The 15145-nt window shown below is 37.0% G+C and overlaps 1 protein-coding gene across 1 annotated transcript; it reads right to left on the bottom strand.

Moving 5' to 3' along the window:
• Window positions 1-1882: 1882 nt before the first annotated feature.
• On the bottom strand, window positions 1883-15118 carry cutc (cutC copper transporter homolog (E. coli)). Its single transcript, XM_026942886.3, has 9 exons — window positions 14951-15118; window positions 13148-13218; window positions 12960-13019; window positions 10998-11207; window positions 10164-10199; window positions 9936-10069; window positions 4182-4209; window positions 2598-2703; window positions 1883-2517 (listed from the first exon to the last, which is right to left on the bottom strand). The coding sequence occupies exons 2-9, from the start codon at window positions 13215-13217 to the stop codon at window positions 2406-2408; spliced, it is 756 nt and encodes a 251-aa protein (XP_026798687.1). The 5' UTR covers window position 13218; window positions 14951-15118; the 3' UTR covers window positions 1883-2405.
• Window positions 15119-15145: the final 27 nt, after the last annotated feature.

Consider the following 15145-nt stretch of genomic DNA (forward strand, 5'->3'; position numbering starts at 1 on the left):
GTTAACTGTTATTATTTTGTTAAAAGTATTTTGTTAAAACTTATTTTTTTCATTTAGTATTGCCCTTGCGAAGCTGCATAAGATATTTACATCTTTCCAAGAAGACAAAATGATAACAATTAACACCGATAATCCTGTTCAAATGTTTACACCCCCCTGGCCTTAATGTAGTGTGTTGCCTTCTTGAGCATCAGTGAATGTTTGCACCTTTTATAATAGTTTTGTACGAGTCCCTCAATTGTCCTCAGTTTGAAAAGATGGAGCTCAACATCATATAGCCACTGTTGGAAAGGGGTCAAATATCCAGAAGATGCTGGAAAACCAAAGAATGTGCAGGACCTGGAGGATTTTTCAGAAGAACAGTGGGCAGTCTAACTGCTCAAGACAAACAAGGGACTCATGGAGAGCTATCACAAAACATGAAAACAGTCGTTGATCATCCAGGTAACAACACACAGGATTAAGAATCAAGCGTATGTAAACTTTTGAACTGGTTCATCTGTGTAAATTCAGTTATAATTTTGTCTTGTGGACTGTATGTAAACATCTGTTATGTGAAATAGCTTATTCAGGGCAGCACTAATTAAAAAACAAAATATAATTTTTATATATATGAATATAATGCATGGCTCATGATCTGTTTCATAATGTCTCATGATATTAAATTCCTTAATTACCACAGCAGTCTCTTGACATACGAGGCACACACATTTGCTCTGGCTCGCGATGAAAAAGTATTCGTTTCCAGCTCTTTTGAAATCGCCTGTCTCACTGTTAAATTTGTGCTTTTTGCCTGTAGCCAGGACTAAATATCATTCAGTAAATTAATATGCAGGTGTAGTCAGAGAAAAAAGCTCTTGCAATTTAGCTAATTGTGTTATCACAGTCTGCTGCCAATATCAAGTGAAAGGAAAAAATTGCAGTGTGTTGGCTGGTGGGATACCCATCATACGCTCTAAGAGAAAAGCCGTGGGGCAATTAAATACAGTAGATTGCAAAGATAGGGAGATGGAAAGGCAGATTATGGAGTGGATAATGTCTGTACATCAGAAATGCATGTGAAATGCATGTGGTGACCTTGTTTCTCATGCAAGGGCTAAGAGAAGAAAAATGTGTTTCCTTTTTCCAGTGCCCAGATTTTTTAAAGGGCATTTTTAAGGTAATTTTTTAAAGGTTTTTATATAGTTTTTGAAATGTACTTGGACTGCAAACCTGTTGCATCTAAAACTGCTCAAAACAAGCTGCTAGACTGCACATTGGATGACTTCACGGTCAGTAAACACTATATGAACACCCAGTTAGGTGAACCTAACAACTTAAGTACAGTCTACATGAGCATCAGGTTAAGTGAACTTAAATAAACAAGTTTTGGGAGACCCCATTACTCAATTTAATTGAGGGAACGAGGGAACTTGTGTATTTCTCTGACCGTAAATTAGAGTGATGTTGGTTTTGACGTTTTGCATGTCACATCATCACCATCATGTGACTCCGACATACCAGAAAATACCCCGAGCTACAAAGTCAGGTGCCATGATGTTCTTATGCATGTTACCTTGAGAAGTGTACAACCTTATGTAAACAAGGATGAGTCACTTTACTCAGATGTTATATCAATTTAAAAATGAACCTGTTGGTATAAATCTTTATAAATGTCAGTTCTCATAAGACATGACTGCCTTTGAAGAAATGTTTTACCTTTTTTTCAGTTCTGCCCCTGTAATTACTTCAATGGGTATAAATTTATCCATTTAAATAACCTTTACACAAAAACTGGCTCTAGAAAACAGTTATTCACCAAATCAAGCTATGTTCTGTTCTCTGTGTGAGGAAGTTGTGGTTAATTATTCTCAAGCACAAAATTGGACAACTTATGGCTTAATTAGCATAACAATTGTATACTTTTAATTTGAGAAAGGAAATGACATTTGCGAGACTGAATAAAGTGAGAAGTCAGCAGAGGAGGTGGCATTTACAGAGAAGGCTAAATTGAATTAAAAAATAATTCACTTCCATTTTAGCCTGTAACAACATCTTAACAACATCAGCGAGCGGCCACATGCTGATAGTGCGACTAAACAAGCAAATTTGATCAATGAGCCTTGGTGAAGCAAGAATAACAAATGCCACTGCGAGCACTCAAGCCTGCTGTTTCAAAATAGTCTAATAGAATCAAAAAATAAAGGTATTTATTTACTATTTTTGGGGCATCATGGCTCAGTAATGGCTGCTCTGGAGAAAACTGAGAAAAAAATAAAAACTCAGCTCAATGATGACTTTCTGGAGGGAAAAAAAAAAAAAAGATCTTTCTTTAAGAAATCCAAATAGTACGATAGACATGTGGACTCGCTCCAATTCAAGGAGGACCTGCTCCCTAAATAGAGCCCAGCCCCTTTAGAGTACGCCTAGAGAGTGTTCTTGGCAATGGCATTGAGAGTGCGCACTTTGCCCACGTCGGCCACCTTGAGCGAATACTCGGGTGCTGTGAGGGAAGCTCCCATACTCACGCTGGAGTTCCTGTGGAGGAGAAGGAACGAGACATGAGGGGGTATGGTGAGACATGACGTGAACGAGAATTCCTCCGTTCGGCATCTTACCTGAATTTCATGGCTGAGTCTTTAGTGGAACGTGCTGAGCAGTGGAACTCCTGTGCACCAGAGCCCTCGAGTATCCTCTGCAGGTTACGCTCAGTGATGCCTCCACCTGCGCCGAAAGAATAAATGTTTGTTTTCCGGCAGAAAATAGATGCAATTTTTTCATACAAAAGTGCTGTCTTGTGTTTAAGGCACAATATTTCCATCACCCTGTATGAACATAAATATACTATGAAAGTAGTCATACTATTTTTCATAGTTTTGCATAGTGACAGTCTTAGTTACAGCCTGTCATGCTATTTGTACATGTATCTACTCACTGGCCACTTTAAAAGGAACACCTGTACCCCTGCTCATGCAATTATCCAATCAGCCAATCAAGTGGCAGCAGTGCAATGTATAAAATCATACAGGTACAGGTCAAAAGGTTCAGTTAATGTTCAAATCAGACATCAGAATGGGGAAGAAATGTGACCTCAGTGACCTTAACTGTGGCATGGTTGTTGATTTCGGATGGGCTGGTTTGAGTATTTAAGAAACTTCTGTTCTCCTTGGATTTTCACGCACAACATTCTATAGACTTTACACAGAATGGTGCGAGGAAAAAAAAAAAAAAAATCCAGAAGTCAGAGGAGAACGTCCAGACTGACAGGGAGGCTACGGTAATTCAAATATCCACTCTTTACAACCGCGATGAGAAGAAAAGCATCTCAAAATACACAATATGCCGAACCCTGAGGTGGATGGGCTACGACAGAAGAAGATCACATCAAGTTCCACTCCTATTAGTATAAAACAGGAATTAATGGCTACTGTGGGCAAAGTTTCACTGAAACTGGATAGTTGAAGATTGGAAAAAATGTGGCCTTGTCTTTTTCCAATCTTCAACTGTCCAGTTTGAAATACCACCCACGCCTCATTTCATTAGGGCCCGTGTGAACTTGGAAAAATAAAACTGAAACTGACCGTAGAAGACGTTAACATTTTCACACCATGTAGAATTCACGGCAGGTTTGTAGCGTAACGACCACCACTGTACCGCACGTGCGGCTTCACATACTGAAAAGTCACAGTACTGAAACGCTGTTTAAAACCTGCATTTAAAATGTGTGCTGTGCTTGATGTAAGTCACACTCGTGTCTAAAAGCGTGCGATTCAAAAGCATGTTGTGTGTTGTGCTATCACTGGTGTAACCAGAAATTAATTTCAGTGGAATGAGGCAAATTAAAATCAGAATTGTTTTCCTGATCTGTACAATTAAATCGGCAAGTATGATGTGCTTGTGCATTTCAGGTGGAGGTCAGTGGGAGAGGTGATGGCACGACTCTGTCATTTAATCATTTAAGGCACAATCTACCGTCAACCAATCATTCCACGTTAATAACAATGCCATAAAATACTGCTATAACAGTTCCACTGAAAATAACATGTTCATAAAAGCAGGGGAAATTACACCTTATATTATAAATCCTGATCTACTTTTCTGATCTAGTATGATTACATGGACAGTAATGCAATGGTTAAATTGCCTTCATATGCAACAACAAAGGTGCTTTACGCTATTAAAGCAAATGTAATAATTCTTACCTGGCATTATAATTATTCTGCCTTTTGCCTGTCAGAAAAAGGAGAGAGGAAACAGCAAATATTAAATACAGACCCACATAGTTAGTAAGGAATAAAAACACTTGAAAAACACTGGTATAGGATAATAATCAAGGACAGGGTGGTGTGATGCAAAGGAGAATTACTGTTGCCACCCCTAAGTAAATTACATCAATGTTACACTAATATATGTTTCATAAATAATGTTATGAAACATCCATTTTGTCCACAAGACAAGCTAGTTTTTATCACTTATGTTATAGCAGCTTTAAATAGTCATTTCTTTACCAGCCTCTTTTTCCTCTCTCTTAAAATAAGACACGGAAAAAGCAGCAGAGAAACTGGAAAGCTTCAAGTCCTCTCTCCTGAAGACTTTCTCATGGTGGGAAGCTCCGCTGTTACAAAGCACTGACACTTGAGACTCCTTCCATGAATGTTTAATAAATGTCTCTTTACAGAAAACCTCACCATATTAATGATTAGAAGTTTTTCATTGGTAAATAATGTTTATTTGTTTAATATTAGCTTCAGATTACATGGGAGTCCCTTTGAACGAGCTCTTACTAGAGGAGAAAAGAAAGTATGAGAACGCGCATATTAATATATGTGCATTGAATTACAGCCAGCAGATCATTTCTAAACATTTCTAAACCATTTGAGCAATCTGAGTTTGCAATCTCAGATGCTCGGCTCTAGAGCCTAAATAAGATACATTCTACACACGACGTAGTCTCAGTATATATTCAGTAACACATTAATAAAATATTAATAACTTATTCCAGTGTTAAGTCAGTGATTAACTTTAGTGAATACGATAGTTGACTTTTTGTTAAGCCTTAGTGGATGCTAAGTAATACATTAAACATTTTGTTAACTGATAATTTGGTTTATTATTACTTACATACTCACTAACTAGCTCCTGGTTATTAGACGTCAGTAAACTGATAATAGGTTTGTTCTAGGTGTGTAACACAATACCACTATCTGTATCTATTTAGTGGACAAAGTACAGTAGATATAACAAGTCTACACACTCCTGTTAAAATGTCAGGTTTTTGTAAAGTAAAAAAAAATGAAACTAAGATAAATCATGTCAGAACTTTTTCCACCCTCAATGTGAAATTACAATATAAACCATGTTGCATAAGTGTGCACACCCTTTTATAATTGGGGATGTGGCTGTGTTCAGAATGAACCAATCACATTCACTGTCATGTTCGAAAGTAATTATCATACAGCTGTCATCAATGAAATTATTCTGATTAACCCCAAATAAAGACCAGCTGTTTCTGTAGGATCTTCTCTTCTTGGTTTCATCTAAGTGCTAAAGCCATGGTCTGCAAAAAAAGCTTACAAAGCCTGTATGGCATCTCACTTGTTGAAAGATATCAATCAGGAGAGGGGTATAAAAGAATTTACAAAACATTAGTTATACCAAGGAACACCATGAACTCCATCAACAACAAGTGGAGAAAATGGGGCACCACAGTGACATCACCAAGAACAGGAGACTCCTCAAAAATTTACAAAAGGACAGGACAAAAACTTACCAGGGAGGCTGCCAAGAGACCTACGGCAACATTAAAGGAGCTGCAGGAGTATCTGACAGGAAAGTACTGATTACTCTCTTCATGTGACAACAATCTCTCGTATTCTTCATGTCTGGGCTATGGGGTAGGGTGTCTACACAGAAGCACTTTCTCACATAAAACATCCAAGCTCAACTAAATCACCCCAAGCCATGTGGCAAGATGTGTTATGGTCTGATGAGAACAAAAGGTATAATAATTCCATATTTCCAAAAGGTATTTGATGCAAAAAAAAAACAAAACAAAACAAAAAAAATCACCATACCCACGGTGAAGCATGGTGGTGGCAGCATCATGTTTTATGGCTGCTTTTCTTCAGCCAAAACTGGGGGGTTTATCAAGGTGGAGGGAATCATGAATAGCTACAAATACCAATCAATTTTAGCGCAACACATTCAGGTGTCTGCTAGTAAGCTGAAGATGAAAAGGAATTTCACCTTTCAGCACGACAATGACCCAAAGCATACATCCAAATCAACAAAGAAATGGCTTAACCAAAAGAAGATCAGTGTTTTTGAATGGCCTAGCCAGAGGCCAGACCTGAACACAACTAAAAATCTGTGGAGTGACCTGAAGCGGGCTGTGTGCAAGAGATTCCCTCACAATCTGACAGATCTAGAATGTTTTTGCAAGAAGGAGTGAGAAAATATTGCTAAGTCAAGATGTGCCATGCTGCCAGACTCTTAGCCAAAAAAGACTGAGTGGTGTAATAAACTCAAAAGGTGCTTCAACAAAATATTAGTTTCGGGGTGTGCACACTTATGCAACTAGGTTATTGTAAGTTTTTTCTTTTTCTTTTTTCCCTAAAAAAAGTTTCAGATCATTTGTCACTATATTTGTATACTCATAGGTGGGAAGAGTTCTGACATGATTTATTTTAGTGTCTTTCTTTTACTTCACAATAAGCTGCCATTTTAACAGGGGTGTGTAGATTTTTATATCCATTGTATTCGTGTCTGTATGTCGTTTGTGAACTCTACCACGATACCCCCAGAAACACTGCTAACCACTGAACAAAACCCAAGGCTGCTGTATAAAGATTCTGAAAGATTATATAACAACTAATATTAATTTGCAGAACATACATCTTTGTTCACTTGAGTATTTTTCTTTGGTGAATTTCGAGCAAGTTTGTACAGGAATATAAAAGAACTGTGGTTTAATTTTGGAGCTCAGTAATACAGTGTTTAGGTTGGGCTGGAGCAAATCACTGATTTAAAAAATAAATAAATAAATAAATAAAAATGTATCATATTAATGAACTTGGCTCTAGGCTGCATTGCATGAAAGTGAAGCTCCCACTAATGCATGCTTTTCAAAACAAACCAAAACGAACAGTGCACCTCCTATTCGAATCATATCAGAATATATTTAGATCATCTTTTCAATCCAAATGTATTTGCATTCAGTTACATGCTTGGAAATGAAATGGCAGCAATGTCAGCATGGTCTCTGAATTCTGGCTATATATGTTTTTACTGGTCCCAACTACAGATCTGTGTGTGTTTTTTTTAATATATATCCTGCTCACACTTATTATTTTTGTTTGTATCAACCCACGATATTTTCGAACGAATTTAGTTCTATTTCCCAAAATATAATACAATATAAACCTATAAATATAATCCAGTAGCCTAATTTAAACCACCACAACCCTGATTCAGCAGTTTAAGGAGCGCCGCATGTTCATGCCCCTGAACATGATCGTTATCTTTCTTTGTCACATGAGCTTCATGCGTGAGCATGTATCGCAAGAAAGTAAAAACTCTACTCATGTGACTATTGAGCACTGCATTAGCCACGATAATTAACCTAATGTTCTATAGGTCCATTAAAATGTAAAGCCACAACCATTTAAACATGGCCAAGAGTACTGAAAGACTGTCTTCCCTGAACAAAAAATAAGCTATAATTAATTTACAATTAAAAAAAAAATGTTAAATTATTACAAGCCATTTAACACAGGTTAGGTTTTACAGATGCTCCTCCATTATGACAAGTAACGAAAATGGTCTATGTTTCTGATTGTGATACAAATTTTCATTTTGATAGAGGGTTCATATAATTACTATCTTCTGACTCGTTCAGATTTTTGTCGAAGTCGTAATTACCAGTTGGAAACTCGCCATGCGATCATGGTATAAACTAACATGACAACATGAAAAAGGGCAGCAGCTTTCAGAATAAAAGTAATTAGGATGATAACACCAGGATTTAACTCTGTAACATTCCCTATCATTTCGCCACATAATAGAAGACAGACGTTATGGTGGCGTGTTCATTTCCATAGAAACTACTCATTTCGAGTCTGAGAGGATGAACAGCTCCATGAAGAATTACAGATCCTTCAATAATAATGTAAATCTGATATAACATCAAGTTTGTTCTGGATTTTTGTTAATTTTACTTATTTATCTAAAATCAAAGCTGAATAATAGTTTTCAGTTGGTAATGTTAATCAACAAAATTCAAGTGAAAAAATAGAAATGTTTTGGAGAAAAATGTGACTGTGCTCAGAATTAAACAATCACATTCAAACTCATGTTCAAAAGTAATTAACCCCAAATAAATATCGACTACTTCTGTAGGATTTTCTTGAAATCATCTTGGTTTCATCCACCTGCTGAAGCCATGGTCTGCAAATAGTTTACAAAGCCTGTACGGGATCTCATTTTCGAAACGTACTGATCAGGAGAGAGGTACAAAAGAATTTCCAAAACATTAGATGTAGCGTGGAACACCGTGAAGGCCATCATCATCATCATCATCAAGAGGATAAAATGGGACACCACAGTGACATTATGGAGAACAGGATGTCCCTCCAAAACTGACAAAAGAACAAGAAGAAAACTTTTCAAGGAGGCTGCCAAGAGACCTACAGCAACATTAAAGGAGCTGCAGGAAAGTACTGGCGAAGTACATTCCTCGTATTCCTCACATCTAGGCTATGGGGCAGGGTGGCTAGACAGAAGCACTTTCTCATGAGGAAAAAACAAAAAAACATCCAAGCCTGCCTAAATCACCCTGAATAATGTGGCAAAATGTGTTATTGTCTGAAGAGACCAAAGTAGAAATTTTTGGGCATAATTCTAAAAGAGATGTTTGGTGCAAAACCAAGACAGCTTATCAGCCAAAGAACTCCATATCCATGATGAAGCATGGTGGTGGCAGCATTATGCTGTGAAACTGCTTCTCTTCAGCTAGGAGTGGGGCTCTAGTCAAAAGAGAGGAAATCATGGATAGAGCCAAATATCAGTTTATTTTGCCATAAAACCTGGAGGACTCTCTTAGACAGCTAAAGATGAAAAGGAAAAAAAAAATCCTAAATCCTATTGAAACCTGTGGAATGACTTGAAGAGGAGATCCCCTTGCAACCAGATAGATCTGGAGCATTTTTTGCAAGGAAGAATGGAATAAAACTGCCAAATAAAGATGTGCTAAGTAGGTAGACCCTTACCCAAAAACACTGAGTGCTGTATTACAAGCAAAAAAAAAGATATTTAATGTTGGATAATTTTGCTTAATAAATAAATGTAAAAACTACAATATTTTTGCATCATTTGTTTAATTGGGGTCTCGACCTAGTTTTAGGACTTAGATGAAGATCTGATCACATTTCCGGTCAAATTTATGCAGAAATACAAAAAAAATGTAAAGGGTTCACAAACTTTCTAGTGGCACTGTATATAAATAACCATTTTAATACATTTCGTGTATCACATCTAGTATTTCTTTCACGTGCTAATATCCGGAGAACTTTGTATTTCTGCAGTACTACAGCTCTCTCCTTTGGCTCAGTTTGCAGTGAGGGTCACTTTAGCAGTTTGTATGCTGAAAAAAAAAAGTTGCCTGCAACCCCCATGCATGTTTGGTCAAATGGCTTTCTCATTGCAATCACACTTGGACCCGGACTGAGAACACCTCTCTTAGATCTCTCGAAACAGTTGTTTTGGTCTCTCCCTGAGAGAGAACACACCAGGGTTCCATTCAATTGGACTAAGCTGACTCCGCCTGTAGTTCAAGCTAAAGAAGGATAATTCATAGAATTTGGGCAAAAATCGAATTAAGGATCAGTTATTTGTAACGTAATGTGGATATTTTTTCAATCCCTTTTGGTTAAGATCAGTAACTATCTTGGTTTTGAGACCTGTTCCACGAGGCGCTTGATGACGGGTAAACCCTCCAAAGCCGAGCTGTCACAGCCGCTTGTCAAAATCCTCTCGAAGCCTAGGGAGACCAGGGTTTCTACGGCAACGGATGGATCGTGGACCATATCGAATGCTGAAACACGCAGTGGAACACGTCTTTCAGAAATGAGCAATATTTATTCCGTAATATATTTAATAGTTTGCTATGGAACAATAGAGGTATTTACCTCTGTGAAATGTGACTGGCAGAGGCCTACAGGTAGCTGAAACAGTCATACACACACACACACACTGAATAATGCACTTTCATCCTTGTATACAGTCTGCTTGCATGATTATGATATTAGTTCAGAATTCCTCTAACAGACCAGACGATCAACATAGATCTACTTGCAGTAAACAGACAATGTTGTCTGAAATGAATTGTGGACAACAAATAAAACCAAAACAATCAGCATCATGTGGATACAAGAGTATGAGTCATGTGTGGGCAATAAATTCCTTCATCTCCAGCATCCCTGTCCTCACAGCATACAACATCCCGATCTGTGTCACTATCCACCGTGGCGTGGACTGCATTTACTACTTTTTTTATATTTAATATGTTTTCTTGAATGTCCTTCATTTTTTTTTTTTTTATATTGTTGCAATATTTACTTGACAGTTCAAGCAACTCACTGTGCTAGTCCTCAAATCTCCAAATTGCTTTTACGTTCGTCTTGCCGTTTGCATTTAGAGAAGTAGAAATCATCTTAAACTCCCAATAAAATGTGTGCAGGAGTTCCTTGCTCTGGCCTTAATAATCACTGCATTTTTTCCCCAAAATTCTTATTATTTGCTCGTCATATGTATACTATTGAAATTTAACTTATGGGATACAGTGCAAGTAAATACAATATTAATCGAATTATTATTGCAACACAAGCAGTAAATAATCACTAATAGGTTCCACTATGCATTATACAAGATGCTAACCGGTCCTCACTACCTGCCGTTGCTAGCCACATTAGCACTGAAGTATCGCTTTGATCCTCCATCCAGGACCGCAATGCAGAATTTACCCAGGAGCTCCATGCAGAGCTCAGCGTCGACTCGTCCGTCCTCGGTCAGTGCCCCCAGCACAAAACCGTCAGCCTTGTGTCTCTTCAGCAGCTCTATGTCCCTCCTCATCACCTCCACCTCCCGCTCGGAGTAGAGGAAGTCGCCTCCTCGAGGTCGGATCATCACGTACACAGGGATCTGCACGTTCTCCTTGACCACTTGCAGCAGACCTGAGGAAAGCAAGTTCGTATGTATTAATATGGCTGCAAGCAGCAATGTGCGGGGTCCAAGCACCGTTCACAGATAGCACCGCATGTGGCCAGTTCTTGCAAGATACACGGACCACTAAAGAGACCATAGATGAACATAAAGTTCACGTTTTGTTAAGGTAGCTCAGTGCTAACCTTGTGAAACTTCTGCTGAAAGCTGATTGGCTGATGGTGTCCAGGATTTAAATAACTCGGTCAACATTAGAAATCCACATACCGATTAGCACAACGATGCAGTATGCCTAATTTCATCTCAACTGGATTCATAAATTATATTTCTATTACATTACACTACATCATCGATACGCACTATTTTGGGAAACTTTTATTATGAAAATGTATTAAAAATGTTGTGAAAATGTTAATCTAGATTAACCTAGATTAATTTTTAAAAACATCCATAATTACAGACATCATAGATTCTATAATACACTACAATTCATTTATTATGATACATTTCAATATTAATAAAAATGTAAGCTAACTAAAAAAAACATCCATATGATACAAGAATTTTAATAATAATATCACAATTTTGTGTGTCTATAAAGGAAGGCGAAGGGGAAGAGAGAGAGAGCTGGTTAAAACGTTTTCAACAAAGAAATTTTTTGACAATCTTGTTTTACAATGGAAAAAATAATAATTTAATACAGGTTACTTTTTTTGATAATACTATATCTATACTTAAATTTTATAAAATAAAATTACCACTCCAATAAAACAATGCTTATTGTGATGCATAACACTGCTGAGTGGTGTGCAGAGTTTTCAGAATGAAGTCATTCATTATTCACTCAGCAAATGTAAAATTGTATATATGATATATGTATATTGTATATTTATATGAATAAACCTAACACCGTAGTGAAGAGGAGCGTCAAGTCGAGTATCAGTGATACGTTATTTCCAATAAAATTACTAAGATGCAAAATTAACCACTATGGTAACATGCTCACTAAATTTTCTTCTTGCTCCTGCATACTTTCTCACTTTCGACAGAAAAATATACGCCTTCAACATAAAAGTGCCTCCAGGATTTACAAAATTCATAAATAGTCATCGGTAAAGAAAAAGTAAAATGTTAAGTGGGATTTATTTTAGACAATAAATATTGTACTAGGAATACGGGTGCTTATGTATTTTTTTAATGATTTGACATTTTTAGGCTTTTAACTCCAATACTCTAGTGAAAATTATATAAATATCAGATGAAAGATATAAGAAACTAACATATGCACAAAAATAACACTAATGGTACTGCGCTTTAAATCAAATTTTAAAGACGTTTCTTCTATTTAGATTTTTCACCTTTTTGAAATGTGTATACGCCACATAAATGACCTACATGTTATACAATAAATACATACAGAAAATATAAGCAGATATTGAGTTAAGATGCAAGTAGGAAAAAAAAAACAAACAACAGAAGTCAACAGAAATCAAAACATGAGACAAACCAATAAAAAAAAACTTTAAATACAATTACAATCACACAACAACCAGGTTCATGATTGGAAACAAACAAAAAAAAAGAAGAACGCAAAACAATCCCTGGGGCACACGCTGAGATTCCTGCACTAATTACATTATCATAACAAAAGCATGCTGCAGGTAGTTTTCATTTGTTTTTAGCGCTAGGATTTGCGGTGCCTTTAATCATAAAACTCATAATGATAACGGTTCCATTAGACACACAGGTGTTTGTCTACTCACCAACACTGGGTGTGATGCCACCTTCAATAAGACTGGAGCACAGCTCAATACGGCCAGCACCTGCATCCGCAATCAGAGCAGCGTTAAAGCCCCGTTCTTATTGGCAAACGTGACGGTCATGTTTAGAGAACTGACAGGAAGTAAATAAATATTTAGATGTGGGTGTGAACACGCATTTGCAATTGTACCTCCCCTTTCTGCGTTTATTGCGGATTCAACCGAATCCACACATACCTCCATCAGGAAGCCTTCTGCCATCCTGCAAAAGAAAACAGAATATCGTTGTTTAAGGTCTTGAGACAAAACTGGAATAAATAAATAAATAAATAAATAAATTCAAAACCACTTTGATTTAAATCCTCAAAATAGTCATCTACGTAAAGCTTCACTCTCTATAATCTGAATCCTCATCGGCAGGACCGGACTTAAATTCCTCCCTCTTGTAACTACGTACGTTTCACTGTAATTAGTCAATGACTCGTGACGAATAACAGAAGACAGGTCGTGCTGTTATACAGAACTAATCCACGCTAAGGAAAGGCCTGACGCTAAGCGGATTATTTTCCTATAACAGCATGATCTTAAGTGTTTTATTCCTCTTATACCACAGGAATCTAGTACTGAAAGACATGTCATGCATTTTTACCATTTATAGCTACATTTAATGTTGCAGACAAGTGTTATCACTTATCATTAGCAGTTACAAACAGTCAGAGTAAACTCCTCTGCTAGGAAAGACTTTCGCGTTTCGGAAAACTCCGAGTTACAGCTTTACCTCTGACTGTTAAGAAGAGCTGACCTTGAACCTGAATCTCTGTCCAGAAATATCGAATAAATGTCTTCTTACAGAAAATCAAGTCACCATATCAATAATTATACATTTTTCTTTGTTAATCCTTTAAAATTTTTTAATGAATGCTTTTATTATTAGGCTTTTATCATCTTTTGAACATAACAAATGTCCCTGTTTATGAGTTGTTCCTTTAGGAGCGATAACGTATTAGAATGAGTGCATTGATATAAACCTGTCATTTGCAGGTGGGGTCATAAGTTTACATACACTTTGCAGAATCTGCAAAATGTTAATTAAAAAAAACTACAAAAAAAAAAAAAAAAAATCGCATTTTGTTTTTTATTTGGTCCTGCCCTGAATAAACTATTTCACATAACAGATGTTTACATACAGTCAACAAAACACAATTATAACTGAATTTACACAAATTAACCAGTTCAAAAGTTTACCTACGCTGGTTTCTTAATACCGTGTGTCATTACGTGGATGATCAACGACTGTTTTTATATTTTGGGATAGTTGTTCATGAGTCACTTGTTTGTCCTGAGCAGTTAAACTGCCCACTGCTCAAAAGTTTACACCCCCCTGGCTCTTAATGTAATGTGTTGCCTTATTGAGCATCAGTAAATGTTTGAAATTGTGACACAAAATGTTATATTTTCTTTTTTTTTGAGTAAAAAAACTTGTAGGACAATCAGCAATCAACTGGTTGAATTTTTTTTTTTTTATTTTATTTATTTTTAAATTCACCTGTAGAGTCTTGCCTAAAGTTATGTACAGAATTGAGCCATTTATGGCAAGTCGCCTCTATGCGAACTGCGCATGCGCACCAGATTCACTCTACGACCTATGTCATTTCGTACTACTAACTAATTGAAACCAATTAAACATTAACTTTGTTTGCATTTATTGTCTCCCTGTGTTGCACATTCAGTAACACTTGCAATTACAGTGAAATTCTGTGCAAAAATCACAAAAAACCTGTAGGAGCTCCCCCAAGCCGCTCTGCTGAACGTTAGCTGAGTGTGTTAGCCAGCAGGACATGCTCAGTTCAGCTGCACTGAAACCTTACTCACATTTACACACACATTCTGCTGTGTGCTTCAAACTTTCATAAAGTGGTAAAAAAGAGGTGGAGGATTCTCTCGACATGCTGCTAACATTAGACACTGCTTTCATTTAGCTGTCTTTTGTTTACCTTGTAACTGTTTTGGCTTCACATCAGCGTCCAAGTGTTTTAACGACCCAAGTCACGACGGCTTGGTTAAATCCCAAACAGCTCCCTACTCCCTATACATGTGCACTATAGAAGGTATGAAATAATGGCTTCTGGCCACTATGTAGCGCACTGTATATTTAATAAGGGGTCATTTAGGATTTAGCCCAATGCTAA

Source organism: Pangasianodon hypophthalmus, chromosome 28, assembly GCF_027358585.1.
Source record: "Pangasianodon hypophthalmus isolate fPanHyp1 chromosome 28, fPanHyp1.pri, whole genome shotgun sequence".
Taxonomy (NCBI): Eukaryota; Metazoa; Chordata; class Actinopteri; order Siluriformes; family Pangasiidae; genus Pangasianodon; species Pangasianodon hypophthalmus.

Bases quoted from the DNA above. Each gene is read 5' to 3' on its own strand.
- cutc (XM_026942886.3), bottom strand. From the start codon at position 13,217: ATGGCAGAAGGCTTCCTGATGGAGGTATGTGTGGATTCGGTTGAATCC. The intron at 13,020-13,147 runs GTACAATTGCAA...TTGCGGATGCAG, and splicing joins AATAAACGCAGAAAGGGGAG to GTGCTGGCCGTATTGAGCTG. The intron at 4,210-9,935 runs GTCTCAAAACCA...TTTTTCTGACAG, and splicing joins TCAAGCGCCTCGTGGAACAG to GCAAAAGGCAGAATAATTAT.